Genomic DNA, 15809 nt, shown 5'->3' on the forward strand with positions numbered 1-15809 from the left:
TACCCTTACAGTGCAAATTCTAGTCCACCAGTGGAACCTAGGTATCTCTTATTACAGCAACAAATCAGCCTTTTTGATCAGTAAATAAAATTTAGACTTTATTACAAAGTAACAGCAGTGTTGTTCTGAACATTCAGTTTATGCATAGGTTATTAAGCACAAATCACACAGGACATTGTTCACCTTTTCACTGTAATGCTGATATTGCTTTTATGGTGTTGGACATCAAGTACAAGTTCATCTCCAACCTGAACTGGGATGGGCTCATCCAGAACAACTGCAGCTTGTTTCCAGTGTGAGGACTCATCAGATGTGTCCAAGCTGTGCTCTTCATCTAGATGGATGTGATACCAGAAGGGAATGGCAGTGACCCGGCCAGACTTACAAATTTGTACCTAAAAGTATTTAAAATAATGATCAGTTATGCTACTTTGTTCAAGGAAGTAGTTCAAACCATTTCAGTCCTTTTCAGAGACAGCTGCAGACAAATCCTGTTTAGCCCACAGGAGCAATTAAGAAGCAGCACTGCAGAAGAGTATTTAAATGCACTTTGGACCCCAGAACTAACCTTCACTTCTCTGCTGGGGCTGTTCTGCAGAGGGCTCATGAGATCCAGCCTTAAAAGCTCTGCTGGCTTGCTCAAGGGTACACAGGGTAATGTGGAGAGATCCAAATACACACGAACAGGTACCTGAAAGAATAGACCAGAACTTCAGGCAGCCACAGCCATTACAAAGGGAAAAGGTAGTAAACTTAATCATAACACTGAGGTTGCCAGGAATTACTGGAATGGCTATCAGAGATAGACAAAAGGCAAAATACAGCCCTCTAATCCCTTTTGAAACACTGGAATACAGTTGCCTGGGAACAGTAACTGCACAGTCATTCTTCTGTACAGTAACAAGGACAAAACTTCCATGCCAGTTCTAAAACAAACATCACCCATTTTAGCTTATCTCAAGGTCCCTGTGTGGTCACAAAACCTCTCTTGATAATTTCAACAGTGTTTTTTTATAGTTCACACCAAATCTAAACAGCTGCAGCTATGAAACCATGCCTGGAAGCCACCCACCAGCTTCCTACCTTGAACTGGTTGATGAAAGGGGCAATATTAAACCCCAGGGTTGGTTCTGTTCCTTGAACAGCACTCTCCAGCAACAGAGACTCTGATTCTACAAGCATCCCATATACCAACACATACTGTGGGAAAATCTTCCCTCCACTGTGAAGTAAACACCTGTAAAATAAGAGGGATTTCACCTGTAAAGCTGATCAATCAACAGTAATGAGAGAACAGTAAATACATTTAAGAAAGGCACACTAGTTCTTGCTCTGAAGTCAAGTGCTCCTAGGCATAACGTGCCATCACTAAACAGAAAGGTTAACAGCAACGTTTCCCTAGGCCCACAAAAGGGGATAAATCCATTTCACACTTAGTTACCCATTTCCATTACTTTACTTCTCCTCTGCCTTCCTTCCCACTCCTCCTGCGGTGAGGAAGAGCAGCTTTGCTGCTGCCTCCCTGGCTGTTCTCACACCACAGGTTTGTCTTTCAGCAGGACCAGTTTGTTCCAACAACCGTCTGACATGTACCCGAATCTGGGCTTTTCTAACTTGCACTAAAAGCTACCTTGGTTATTCTTTGTTATCCTGCAAACTTCTGACAGACCAAGGAATATGATCATCCATATTCTTTTATTCTATAAAAAAAAATAAAGGAATCTGAGATGGTGAAATCTTGATGCTTAAAAAAAAAAAAAAAAAATGTATACAATGGTCATGCCAGGAACACTGGGAGGTTCAATCCAAGGAAAAACCCTTTTTCTACAGAAGAAACATAACAGTAATTACATAGTTACAAGGAATATTCTTAAAATTTTTCAGGTAATTACAGATTCCTAGGAATATTTTTGTCCTTTTATACTCTACCTGGATATTGCAGCCTTTTCCATCACTTCCTGCTGGATTAAACCTGATGTCTCTATAACATCCAAGATAATAATACTCCACAATTTGTCTGATTTGGGTCTCTGTAGCACCACACTTTCTTCTTCTAAGTGGCTGAGCCAAAACTCTAGTGTTTCCTTAGGGAAGTGGTTTGCCTCTGCAATGACATGAAGTGCTGCCTGATGCTGATCTTTCTCAACAGAACTGTAGGCTCTAACTGGCCCAAGCTTGCCAGCTATAATTGGCAGGATAGAGAAGCCTTCAGACACATCTAAAATGTACAAAGCATCAGGATCCACACCTAGAGAGCTTGTGCTTTGATTCTCTTGGAGGTTTATCCCACTGCCATGCCCATCAACGTCCATGGAGTGCAAGTCCTTGCTTGGATTTAATGACAGCAGCACTTTGCTCATGGCAGCTTTAAAGCATTCATGGTAAGCTGTGTCATTCAGCAGGGCTATTTCTGTGGATTCCAGCACACACACTGGAGTGCTGCCATCCTGTTTGGTGCTTGTCTGAAGTCCAGCCAGAGCATTACATAATTCAGCCTCATTGCCCAAACTCAGTGTGTCATCTCTGTCACTGAAATCCATCCCACACTCTGAAGGCAAGGAAGAAATCTTCTGGATCTTCAAGTAGCAGTCTTGGCAGCAAACTTCCATCATCACAGAATCTCCAGTCTTCACAGCATAATCTTGGCAAAAGAGCATTAAAAAGTCGTGTCAGTTACTTTACAGACACATCACTGAAGTGCATTATGGTGCTTGAAGCAAACAAACAAACAAACCAACCCAGCCACCCCACTATCTCATTTGTTCATATCTGTGCCACAGTATGAGATCAAACCATCAGAGTGTGTGCAGAGCAGGGTGGCCAAGACAGAGAAAGGCCTCAGGGGAAAGGCTTATGAAGAGCAGCTGAGGGCACTTGTTTTGTTCAGCCTGAAGAGGAGCAGGCTGAGGGAAGATCTCATCACTCTCTAGAGCCCCCTCAAGGGTGGAGGGGAAGGTGCTGATCCCTCTCTACTAGAGACAGCACATGAGGCAATGGAATGAGGCTGCATCAGGGAAGTTGAGATGGGACATTCAGAAAAGGTGCTTCACCCACAGGATTATCAGTCACTGGAATGGGTTCCCCAGGGCAGTAGTCACAGCACCATGTCTGCCAGAGTGCAAGGAGCACCTGGATAATGCTCTTAGACAGGTGATTTCATTTTAGATAGTTCTGTAAGAAGCAGGAAGCTGGACTCTATGATCCTTACAGGTTCCCTCCAGCTTGAGATATTCTAAGATTCTAGGAAACAGGAAAATAAAGGTGGGTGGATAGAGTAGACTGTTAAAATTTAGAGAAGTAGACTGTTAAAAATTACACTGCCAATGTCTGTACGTGGAGAGCATTCAAGTTGAATCCCACAAGGGATTCAAGGGGTAGGTAGGAATGTTTAGTTTTGGTTTTGTGGCAGTAGCAGCTAGCAATTTCTACCTCACCTTGCCCACCATTCCTCTCCTAAGTTGCTAGTGAGCCAGTCAGTAGCCTCACTTTTTGGAGATGCTCCACAATGCATTAAATTCAGTACAGAAAAAAACCCAACTTAAAGAAAAGCTTTCTCCCAGATCTCATCTGCTTAACAGCAAAGTCCCACAAACAAGCCCTGATGAAGGGACTGTGCTCTACAGACTAGAAACATGATCAGGAACCACCTCTTAGCTACTTGCTGTTGAACTTCCAATCCTATTTAGTCTTCCTAATCTCTGACATAAAGTAACTTATCAAAATGAAAAAAAAAAAACCCAAAATGAAACCAAGTTCATGTACCACAAGAAGCAAACCCACAGGACATACCAAGGAGGCCCTGCACAGGATACACAGCCTGTTCCCAGCAAGTTTCCTCACTGGGACTTGTAGAGAGAGAATGCTCCCCATCAAGCTGCAGTACAAACCACACCACAACAGCATCCAATATTCCTCCTTCAGTGACTGGCAGGCTGAGCTTCCAGGGCTTTCTAGCTGCCAGGCTTTTCAGCTCCTGACCAAAGCAGAAAGAGAAAAAAAGGTGGGGGAGTTTATTTCCATAAATAAAAATTGGTTTCATTAAACTAAATAATCCAAAATTTCTGCACCAATCCGTGAGGGCACCCAACAGAAACTTGAAGTTACCAAGCCTCTACAATATCAATTAGCATCATTAGTACTCATTAGCATAGGAACTGTCTTCCCACATGCAAGAGCCATTTCCCACATGGACAGCCTGCATCCATGAGAAGCAAACATCTAAGAACACACACATTTAAACCCAGTGAAAACTGCAAGAAAGACTTCAGACTGGCAAGGCTTACCTTACAAGAATGAATAAAAACAGAGCCAGGCTTTTGGCTGAACTCAAGCCAGTGCTCAGGGACATGTTTCACTTAAAACCTGTGTTCAATCAGTTCTAGAAATTTGTGTACTGTGAATTTGCTCAAACACAGGCTTGCAGAGTCATTATAAAAACAGGAAATCAAACATCTTTGAGCATGTTTTATCTGTTTTATCTGAGGGTGTTTTTACCTGGGCTTTGTAGGCCTTGTGTAAAAGCTCAGGCATGTACAATCTCACTACTGGGAACACCTTAATGTCTATCCTAAAGGGATCATTTATAAATTCTCCAATACTTTACAAAGTTTTGAATATGTAACAGGAATTAAGTATTTTTCCATGTAAAATTTATTTTTCTCAGGAATTACCTTCTGCTATCAACATTCACAAGCACAAAAGGACCAGCCCTAATGTTTTAGTTCCAGCATAAACCAATTAACAGGAGGTCAAGCACAAGGGACCAAAGGTTCTCTCAGTCACAGCCATTCTACTTAGTAACAGCCCTTCCAAAACATTTATCAACTTCCTGATCTGCTTATGTCAACACTTGTTCTCTGTACATTTCAATCTTAAAATACACATGGCAAAAGAAAAGTTCATGTCCTGCTCTGAGGACAGGACTAGCTGTCACTTGCTGGGTTTCTTATTCTTCCCTCTTTGTTCTGTGTTCTCCAAGAGCTTGTCTATCCCTCTTCTCACAACTGAGATGACTGAGCAATGGGCAAGTTAAGATTACTGAATGATAACAAAGTTCACAGTAAGATGTCACTGCTCTTCAAACAGAAGTGCTTTGCTGCCAGTCATCCTTTTGGTACCTCCTCAGCTAGTGAAGGAAAGAGCAGCCAGCTGAAGCTTTGCTGGCATCAAGCCCCTTGAAATAAGACAGCAGGAGCACAAGCATGCATCTGGTTCTTGGTTTCTGGGGAGTTGGAGAGGTACAGAAGTGTATTTGATATTAGAAGTATTCTTCCTGGTTACTCCTCAACAGCAGCAGGCCCAAGGTTCTCATCCAGTGGGTTCTAGTAACTGCAGTGTTACATTGCCATCGCTTAAAAACCCATTTGAGGGCTTATTTCAGCTTTCCCTGCTCTCTGCCATGCTGCTTAACCCATACTTATTTCTCACATTTGCCACTTTATAAACCTTCTCCTATTATTTATGCCAATTACAGATTTAAACAGCTGTAGCACATCAGGATGGCAATTCATCAAGTAGTCTTGTTAAGAGAGAGCAACGGAAATAAAGCAATGGCACGGGAATAGGCAGTAAAACCCCAAAATGATTTAATGCCACACATGTCCTCTGAATGAGAAAGACCTACAAACAGAAGGAAAATCTACAGCAAGAATGCAGTGAATGAATTTCCTATGCCTTGATCCACAATTTCTCACATATTCCACACCACAACTTCTCATGAAGGATTAGGAAGAGCCAAATCTGTAACTGGTGGCAAAAGCAGAGTCCCTTTAGGGCCTGAAAGTGAGACTGTGCTTTAATTACTGGCTGCAGAGGTAAACAGTTCCCCTGCCAGTGGCACTGATCTGCTGCCAGCACACAGGCAGCACCTGGCTGGGTACAAGTGTAATTACAGCCACACCTCATTCCCCTGCCTGGGAGGGACTGAGCCGCTGCTAATAACAACAGCCATAAAGTAATCACCATAAAGCAGCTGCTTTTTTGAAATTATTATTATTTGTGAATTCTGACTTATTATTTCTCTGATCTGTACTGATGTTTTTGATGTCTCCTACAGCTCAGTTTGAAAAACACTGTTTTACTGAATTTTAAGCCTTCTCCTCAGTTCTGCCAGTTTAGGTCTGGACAGTTAGCACAAGCAGAACGAATGCAACATCCCTCTAGTTCTTTGAAATAGGAATTTAGCTAATAGGTCTTACAAAATTACCTTACTAGTGCTAAGTGATTTCTTACATGAATTTCTGTTCTTAGTTGGTAATTCTGTACAGTTTTTAAGTTTAGGAGAATTAGAATTTTTTCTTATTACAACAGGAACAAAGACAATTTTTTTCTCATTTTTAGCTGCATTGATTGAACATCCAGGTATGGCCACGACACAACACATTAAAAAAGCCCCAAAACAAAAATCCATACTGAAAGTAACCTACCAGTGTTTGGAACTGCCACATTGCCCAGTGACAAAGTAACAACAAACAGTAACCAAGGACTCCCAACTGCATCAGTGATTCATAACAGAGGCATTTCTTCCTTTTTACTTACAATATCTTAACATTTCATGACAGGAGCACTCCATTAGTCTAACCAAAACTTCAAAAGAGCACTTCTGAAACATGATTTAAAGAATAACACTGTTCTTTACTCTTTAAAATTATCTTTACATGTTTGCCAGCAGGCAGATGCTTAAGAGCAGACATCTCTCAGATGAGAGCAATAGTTCCTTACTGACCCTGGAAGCAGAAGCAACATTAGGTCACAGAGATTGCTCCCCATAGTATACTGAAGAGCCTTGTCTTATTTCATTTTTCATCTCAGGATGTCAGACAAGCCAACTAGGAAAAGCTATTGATTCAGAAACTGCAACTCCTGGCCAAGCAGCAGCCAAGAATAATTTCATTTATATAACAGAATCTATTTTAGGCTCTGACTCAATACCAGCTCCTCACCACAGGTCAATGAGCAAGAAGCACACCAGAGATCAGCTGTATCATCTTTTGAGCAAGCTCAGCTGCAGGGGCTGAGCTCCCTGCTTTCCAGTTCAGGCCTATTTAGCATACACATCCAAATGTATTTTGTGCTAAATACACAAAATTATGCTACTAGATTTTAGAAAAACCCTAAGAGACAAAGGAGCTGAAGTGTGGAATCAAATGGTTGAATAGAACAATTTCTTCATCTGCTCTTTTACACTTACCCACTAACATTTACATTTTTATGCCAGATGGAAAAATACAGCCTTTCTCCTGTCTTCAAGAGCTTTGTGAAGACTGACTTTAGAGAGATAAACTAAGTCAGCTCTATAACTGCATAAATCATTTAGGATGGATCTCTTGCATCCTTCCTTCCCCTCCCTGTGCTGAGGCTGGCAGCTGTTTGATCTTACAGTGAGGTAGTTTATGAAGTTCCCTAAGCTATGCCCAATAAACAAAAAAAGTCCACCTTCAAAAAATTACAGACTGCCGTCTGAGGAATCACATCACCACACAACCAGACAAGCATCAAAACCAGCAGAGGATTTCAGAGCAGCCCTGCCAACTTTGCGCTTGTGAACTGTTCTGAAGTTGAACCCAAAACCAAATGACATATGGGACTTTTCACTATCATAACAAGACTACTTAAGAAGGGTTTTAGAAAAAATCATTACCTGCAGATCGTTGAAATCTACTGTCAGGACTTGGCAGGGCTCTGTGAGGGCTCTGTAACCCCCAGGAATACGACTGAGCTTCTCGGTGGTGTAGGGCTCCACAGTTTCCTCTGAGCCAGCAGCAGCATATGTGGGACTGAAGAACTGCACTGAATTGGACAAGCACACACCAGCAACTTCTTGCATTCCCACTCTGGGAGTAAAGGCAAACACAGGAGAAATTAAATTCCAAGTAATTTGACCAAAAACCTAAAGGAAATTCTCCCTAGGCTAATTATTTTTAAATGTACAGAGTGTTAAAACAAAGAAGTTAAAAAACACCAAAACAGTTCTGTGGTGTTTTTGTCATGTTCAGAGCAGCTCTAAAACACAGAAAATGCACCTCACTTTGAAGAATCAGAACTGAATGCTGTCACCAGAAACTAAAGAAAAGCCCAATACATATTAAGAATTTGATTATATCCTAGGAAAAAAAACCCAATACCAATCAGAGCACAAGCCATAAAGCATAACTTAGAATTGCTGAAAGAATGAGACAGAATACAAAACAGAAGATCAGATCAGGCACAGAGAGATGGCTGTGATATGCAAGATTAACAACAATTGACTGATTATCAACAATTGCTGATTCTCTCTCAGCAAGATGAATCTGTGTTTGATGAGAAATTAAACACACTTTTAAATGTACTTCAGGAAAAAAAAATCATGTATTCATTCAATTCTGGGCTCTCTGTCTACTTCTAACCACTCAAAAAAAAAATAAAATCATGAGGAAAAGCTCAAAGAAAAATTGTATTAATTATTCAAGGCAGAAACTTAGGCAGAAACTGCTATATTATATAAAAATAATGAGAAAAGAGACACTTGTACACTGCTATTTCATTAGGCCTCCTGCTCAGAAAAAAACATCCAAACCCCAAAGCTCTCCTGTAGATTGTGAAAACACTTGAGGAAATGTGAAGGCACGAACATCAGAGTAATTTAAAGTGATCTGTGTAGTTTAAATCTGAGAACAGGCAAGTGTTTTACATAAAAACAGGACTTGTTATAACAATCTTAAATATTCTTGCTAGAGAAAATGGGATCTAAAACTATAAAGGTAAGAAATTTAAAAGTGACTTTTTTCCCTATACCATATAATTAATTTGCGACCATCACTTCACCTGATCTTTGCCACTCATCAAAATGAAACATCAATTCAAAAATCCAAAGTTAACAGCAAATTAACTTTCATTGTATTTAAATTTTGTAAGTAATGGTCAATGCCCAGTTTCAAGGCAAAACTTCCTCTAACTGATGAATAATTAACTTATAACAGAAACTGTTTTGTGACCATCAACCACAGGAGCTTCTTTCTCTTTCGGGACACTGTCCAGATCTACTGCATTAGAGAAATCACTGATGCAGCCCAGCTGCTTTTAATCCAGTGCACTGGAGCTCCTCTAGAAGTTAGTATTTTCTCTAATCTACAACCATATTAATCCTAAACAAAATACCCCTAGTCCAAACTTCTCAGACAGACTGTCTCCATACAGTGATGATGTTCTAAAAGACTGGAATAAATATGAAAGCAATCGATACACAGTCAGAACTGCACTCAGCAAAGAAACTCTACTGTATGCCAGTCCAGAATTAGGCAAAGAACATTCAGACAGATAAAGACAGCTGGGGTTATCAACACTTAGGCTTTACAGGGGTTAGATCCAGGCTCAGATCCAGAAGTGAGGTATGGAGCAGATTATAAAGAGGGTAAAATGAGGATACAGGCCACGTGTTAATCCAAGAATTTCCAATTCAGAAATCAAGAAGTAATTTTACTATGAAGGAATTAAATTTCTTTAGCATGTGTTAGAGGCAGGTATTTCAGCATAACTGTGTGATTAAAGGGTCCAGAAAATCTGAACCTCAAAGGGGTAGGGAGGTGGAGCAAAAAAAAAAAGCCTGGAAAAGGGGTGGGGATGGTGAGAGCAGAAATCTTTTTTGTTAAACAGATAATCAGCCATTCAAAAAATAAAGAGCAAAGTAAATGGGAAATGGTCAATAAAACAACCAGTCTCTCTTCCCAAATAAAAAAAGTGGGTTCAAGCTGTGCTAGAGTTTAAACACACCTGTGATGTCTACGTATCTCTTTGCATTCCACTGCCATCCCAAATATTGTAGCACTTGCAGGAATAACTCTGCCATAGTCTCCAGCACTAATGTCTTGGTTTTTAGGCTGTGAAAACATGAACAACAACATGCAATGAGACAGTGGATTATTTCTACCATTACTGAGAAGCCTAAATTACATGTTAGTGAGCCATTCAAGTGACAGTCAAAACTTTGCTAAGTTCTTAGTGACTGGAGAAGTCACTACTCTTTGGCATTCTGTTGACCATTAAAGGAGTGTTTTAAATACAGTGTCTCAATATAACCAGGCATCAGCTTTTCTCTCAAGTCTACTACTTCCTGTGTGTAACTCTAACAAAATGCAGATTGAGAAACACCGTTAGACTACACTGAAACATTCTAGGACTTTTCCCTTATGCATCATTCCCGTACTTAACACTAGAGGTCATCAGTTTCAACTCAGTATAACACAAAAGGTTTCAGCCAGCTAAAACTTTCTTTTTAAATGAGTTGGAATCAAGGCAAGGACAAAATAAAGAGAAGTCCTCTTAGGATGAATATTAGCTTAACAGAGATTAGGCTATTTAAGACTCTTTGTAATATTACTTTGCTTAATGTACTAGCAAAACCACAAAATATAAAGTAAAATCTGAAACCCAGTGGAATTGCTCAGTCTTCCAAAAAGGTTCAAATCAGCAAAAATAAATAAATTTATTTACCAAATCATAATTGAGTGTTCCCAAATAACTCTACCATTATTCAGCATTTTCTGCCTATTCTGGCTGTACATTTAAAATCCACACAAACCCTTTTGCTTACAAAGCTGGGGGACAAAAAAGATTTAAAAATAAATGAATGAACAGTGATTAAGAGTGAACCATCTGTGATGAAGGAAGGTTACATCAGGTAAACATGCTTTGCAAACACATGTTTACTCAGAACACAGAGTTCACAGGAGTACAATGAAAGTTCTGCCTCACTGCCACTTACCAAAATCAAATTCATGGAGCAAGCCCAGATCACTCATTTTTAGCATACCAAAAGGAATGAAGTACTTAGAAGACAAATGTTTCTCATTCCCATATGTCTGGAATGTGTGCACATGCACAGGTACCCACATCACCCACCTTTGGTTGTAAAAGCAGATGCTCCCAAGCATGTATCAAGCTCTCTACAATTCCTTCTCCAAATAAGCCAGCATCGACTGTTTCTGTGACAACCAAGGAAACTCTAGACAAGAAAAATATGATGTGCAACAAACACTCTGCCAGGATGAGCTCAGAGCAAAACTTTTACCAGGAGTTTCAGTACATGTGGACAATTTAATTCTTCCAAAAAATTATGTGTTTTGAATTGTAGTCAGAAGTTATTGAAGATGCAGATAAAAGAGAGCAAATATTGAGCAAGAATTTACTGTAAAGCCTCTTGCTCAGCATTTATAAATAAGTTGTGTGGGAAGAATCTAGCCAAAACAGGAAGATGTTTCAGCCTGGGCATACAGCCAATGATACTGCAGAATATATATTTTGTGCAATAGTATGCACTCATGCATGTGCATAAAAAGGAATTAAAACTCCCAAAACTATAATCAAAGCACAAAAAAATTCTGACACAGACTAACAACTCTAAAATCTTAAGTCCTCTGGAACTAAACGAGAAAACATGTGGCATAATAAGAGGAGACACTTCCAGAACAGCAGTAAGTTATTTATTAATAGCTGACATCTAGTAACTCATTATATGCACTGAAGGGATACATGCATTACAGTAGCTCAGATGATTAGGCAAGCCAATTAGGCAAGGCTTGATTGGCCTAAACCAGGAGCTTCATCATTTCAGATCATGAGCCTGTACCATGACCACAACTTTGTTAAATGTTAGTAACTCGATTCTATTCAAAAGCTGCAGAAGTGAGCCACAAGATCTTAGAAGTGTAAAAGTGTGTTAAAATTACTTTTATGACATAGTAATCTATTTTTTTTCCCCGTTGCTGCAGTATCATTACATATGCCCCAAAGCTCCCACCATCAAAGAATTAAACTCCTTAATTTAGGACATTGTTGGTCTACCAATAGAAATTAGGATGATCTGAAGAACATATTGTCATTTCTGCTCCTTAAATACATAAAAGATACTGAGAACTTTCTCGCATTTTGAGCAATATCACAGAAGTGTTACTTCCTGTTTAGGTCACAAGACATTTCCTATTTTCTTGAAATGATGAGCAAACTCAAAATACCACCAGAAGAGAAAGCAACAACGTACCTTTCAGGTATGTGCTTTGGAATTTCTATATCAAGTGACTTCAAATGCAGAAGTTTGATCTCTCTTTCCATATTATTTGCTGCCACCACATCACAGGCAAGTTCATACATGGTTTTGGATAATTCGCAGGCATAGACAAAAGATGCTCCCGCCTTTTTTGCAAACATACTGAAAAACAATAATCAGGGGTTTTCCCCTCCTCCACATCTGCTTCACATTTCTACCAGTTCAAGTCTAAAAACCATCCTTAGATTAACTGGTATCTCCTGTGTGAACAATGATATTGCACAAGTTGATACCCTCTTGATATGTTATCAGCAAAAAAAATCACCACAGTTAGCATAAGGACACTCCCTCAGCTATGCTGAATCCACTCTTTACAGTCAATATTTAAAGACAGGACAAATAACATTACAACTTCAAAACCCACGTGAGTAATTCAATTTCAGCAGCACTTACTGGCACAAAAAGCATCTGCAACAAATAATGAAAAAAGGTTCAAAAAATACTACTCCAGACTCACTGGCTTCTGTAAGCTTTGCTTGCTTTTTTAAGTTCTGTCTCCATAAAAGGATCAAAGCGGTTATTTCTTCCACTCTCAGCCAAATTTTGTCAGGCAACCAATACTTTTCTATTAAATTCCTGTGTAACATGCATTGTGGCATACCTCAAGATGCCTGTTCCCGTTCCTATATCCAGGACAGATCTGCTCCCTGAGCGCACAGCGCTCTCAATGGCCCTGAGGTAGGTGAGGTTCCTCTTGGCATCGTTGAGCATGATGAAGTGCCAGCGCTCCACCAGCCAGTTCGCAACGCGGTAGAAATTCTCCCTGGCGTCAGCAAAGTCGGGGTTGAGCTTCACTGCTTTGTGGAAATAGCCAGCTGCCTCGTCTCTGAAACCCATCCTAGGAGCAAAAGTGACAAACAAATGGAAAGTATGCATGCAGCTGTGAACATCTGAGGGTCTGTAAAGAGGTCTTATGTCAGCTAAAAGACAACAGAAATATTTTGTGTTAGTTTGAAAAATTATCTTTAGAAACAGCGCCATTAGTTTATGAAAAAGAATGATTTATAGCTTTACATCAAGACACTGTAAAAGGCAAAGCCAGCTCAGAAACAGCATTGTGTGCACCAACCTTCATCCACTACTGCATCTTTTGACAAAGTAAAACAGGTTTAATTTACAAGAACTCACTGCAACAACATGACAGCAGCAGCTCTGCAATCTAGTCACACAATGTTATAAACTCAAGAATGCTATAAAACTGTGGGTACTCTATTTAACTGGAACATCCTGCAAAACCACCAAATTTTGAATTGCCAGCTTTTGCATTAAGTGCCAATTTTGAAAAAAGAAATTAAAAGAAATCAAGCTGTGAATCTGAATCAAGTTTTAACGATACCTACAGCATAATCTCAAATCAGACAGCACTGAAAAAAGCCATAAATCCATCAATATTTGTATACATTTTAACACAATGCTCAGAGAGGAGTTCCTTTAAAACAAAGAAATTACAAAAAGGAAACCTAACTAAAACCTGGATTATCATCTATGATTTCAGTCTTAAAATTCCACCCTTAGAAGACCTGAGCAACAACAAAACATGGTGGGGTTTTTCCCCATTGTTGCTGTGATTAACAACATTTATTTTAGCACTGGCTACTCTTTTTAAGCTACTTAAGACAAACATATATGAATGCATTTGTATTCACAACATGACCCTTACAAACACTGAATATACATCACTGCAAACCTGAAGAGGTGTTCTCCCATACTGTTACAGATCACTTCATCATTGGGATACAGCTCAAGGGCTTGTTCATAGCAGTTAAACAGATCTTGAATCCGTGCCAGAGAATCCAGTTCTTCTGCCCATTTAAAGAGAGTAAACTGAAATGTTTCCTAGAAAATAAAGCACAGACCACTGAAGTGCTGGGAGTTGTCAGAAGTAGGGAACTGAGCCCTGAAAACATCTGGAGGTGTCCTGGCATACACCTGGACACCCACACATGAGGATCAGCACCCAGCAGTGTTTACTGAGAGCCCTAATGTGTACATTAACATGTGCACATTAATATGTGTGTATATTAATGCAGGCTCCAATACTAACAAGGCCCTGTTTTTATTAAATGCCATTGACACACAGAGACTAAAAGAAGATTCTGTGAACTCTCTTCATACCGAGCTTATTAAAGAAATCATTGGCCATCCCAATTATTACTGATTTTCCAATTCTGTCTTCAATAAAAGTAGAAGTCAGTTACATGCAACAAATATCAAAACATGTCACAAAGACCTCAAGAGAATTAGAATAAATAAAATTCCAAGTAATTCGAAGAGCACTTACTTTGACAGTTGTTTTTAACTCAGGAGCTAGATTTAGTACCAGGAGATAGTGAGCATATGCAGTTCCAAAATCCTGGTTCTCCAGGCAATGCTGAGCACTCTGCAAAGACCTGGAAACCAATTCCCGTCTGCTGGCTTCTCGGCCAGCCCTGTGGTTAGAATGAAGTTTGGCATTGGAGTTGGGCATTCTGAAGGATGTAAATACTCACTTATTCTAAAAAAAAAAAAAAAAAAAAAAAAAAAAGAAAAAGGTCACACATACTATATACTGCAGGTCAAAACGTTTGTACACAAAGTTGACCGATCAAAAAACATTTCCATTTTCACTGGCATTTAGTAAAGACATCTCTTCTCCCACTAAGTCCTAAAGATTTAAAACATCTCACCTTTACATCTTTACACTACTGATAATTCCATCAGCTCTGAGGGTTCACCATTCCAAAGTCAAGTGTGAACCGCATCTAGGTTAAACCAAGTGTTCTGGAAACAGATTACATTTCTGGCTTTGCAAAATTTATATACATAACAGACATTTTAGCCTGTCTCTGACCAGACAGCGTGGCACACTGGCAGTTTATGCACTCAATAAATTTCACAGTCAACCACAAAATCTACAGGTTAAATTTCTTCTCTTTGAACAACAGCATCTTCATAAGCAAAGCCTCACAGAGCTTGAGTTCACAGTTATTTTACACACGGCACCACAGCGATGTTTTCCATTAAGAAAACATTAAAAACACCGACCAGAACCAATATGCACATTTTTATACTTGCCTGTGTTACCGCTGTAACTCTTAAAGACACGCAGGTGAGCACGGCTATAGTATGAAAAGACGGGTCCCAAAGCTGAAGAACACGAAGGTTTCGTGGAGAGGGACTGCAAGAAACACAACACCATCACGACTAGACTTTTTCTTTTCTGTTTTCTTAAAAATACAGTAAAATAAATAACAACCCGCAGACCAAAGCGCCGCGGGACACGCAGAGCCGGGGAGGTCTCGCCGCTGGCACCGGGGCCGGGGCAGCGCGGCCGAGGGGCTGCCCCGGCAGGTGCGGGGGAAGGGGGGGCTTATCCCGCTCCCGGGCATCACCTGCTCCAGGATCATCCGTCACGGGCTCCAGAACCATCTATCACGGCCTCCAGGCCATCAGTCACGGGCTCCAGGCCATCCGTCAGGGGCCGTGCGCGGAGCGGCGCTCCCAGGCCGCGGCCATAGCGCTGCCGGGCCGGAGCCATCGCGCAGGCGCCGGGCGGCAGTGGGTGCTGCGGTAAAGGTGTTTTCATTACCCGCGGCCTTTCTCGGCCCGCATCCGAGCCTCTGGAAGCTGGCAGTGCAGCTCGTGCCAGCGCAGGGCTGTGGAAGGGATCGGCATTTATGCCAGGTGCTGTCCCTTGGCGGTCGGGGCTGTTCAGGGCTGCTCGGCCAGCATGGAAGAACCACCACCTTAA

General features: G+C 40.6%; 1 protein-coding gene across 1 annotated transcript; it reads right to left on the minus strand.

Annotated features, from left to right (window-relative positions):
- Positions 1–70: 70 nt before the first annotated feature.
- On the minus strand, positions 71–15580 carry PRMT9 (protein arginine methyltransferase 9). The gene is made up of 14 exons (XM_058803734.1): positions 15451–15580; positions 15134–15236; positions 14361–14573; positions 13767–13915; positions 12681–12917; positions 12014–12181; positions 10876–10978; positions 9748–9854; positions 7640–7832; positions 3790–3973; positions 1930–2641; positions 1084–1237; positions 569–691; positions 71–395 (listed from the first exon to the last, which is right to left on the minus strand). The coding sequence occupies exons 3-14, from the start codon at positions 14544–14546 to the stop codon at positions 180–182; spliced, it is 2532 nt and encodes an 843-aa protein (XP_058659717.1). The 5' UTR covers positions 14547–14573; positions 15134–15236; positions 15451–15580; the 3' UTR covers positions 71–179.
- Between the last annotated feature and the right edge of the window lie 229 nt (positions 15581–15809).

The sequence above is a fragment of the Ammospiza caudacuta genome, chromosome 4 (genome assembly GCF_027887145.1).
Source record: "Ammospiza caudacuta isolate bAmmCau1 chromosome 4, bAmmCau1.pri, whole genome shotgun sequence".
Taxonomy (NCBI): Eukaryota; Metazoa; Chordata; class Aves; order Passeriformes; family Passerellidae; genus Ammospiza; species Ammospiza caudacuta.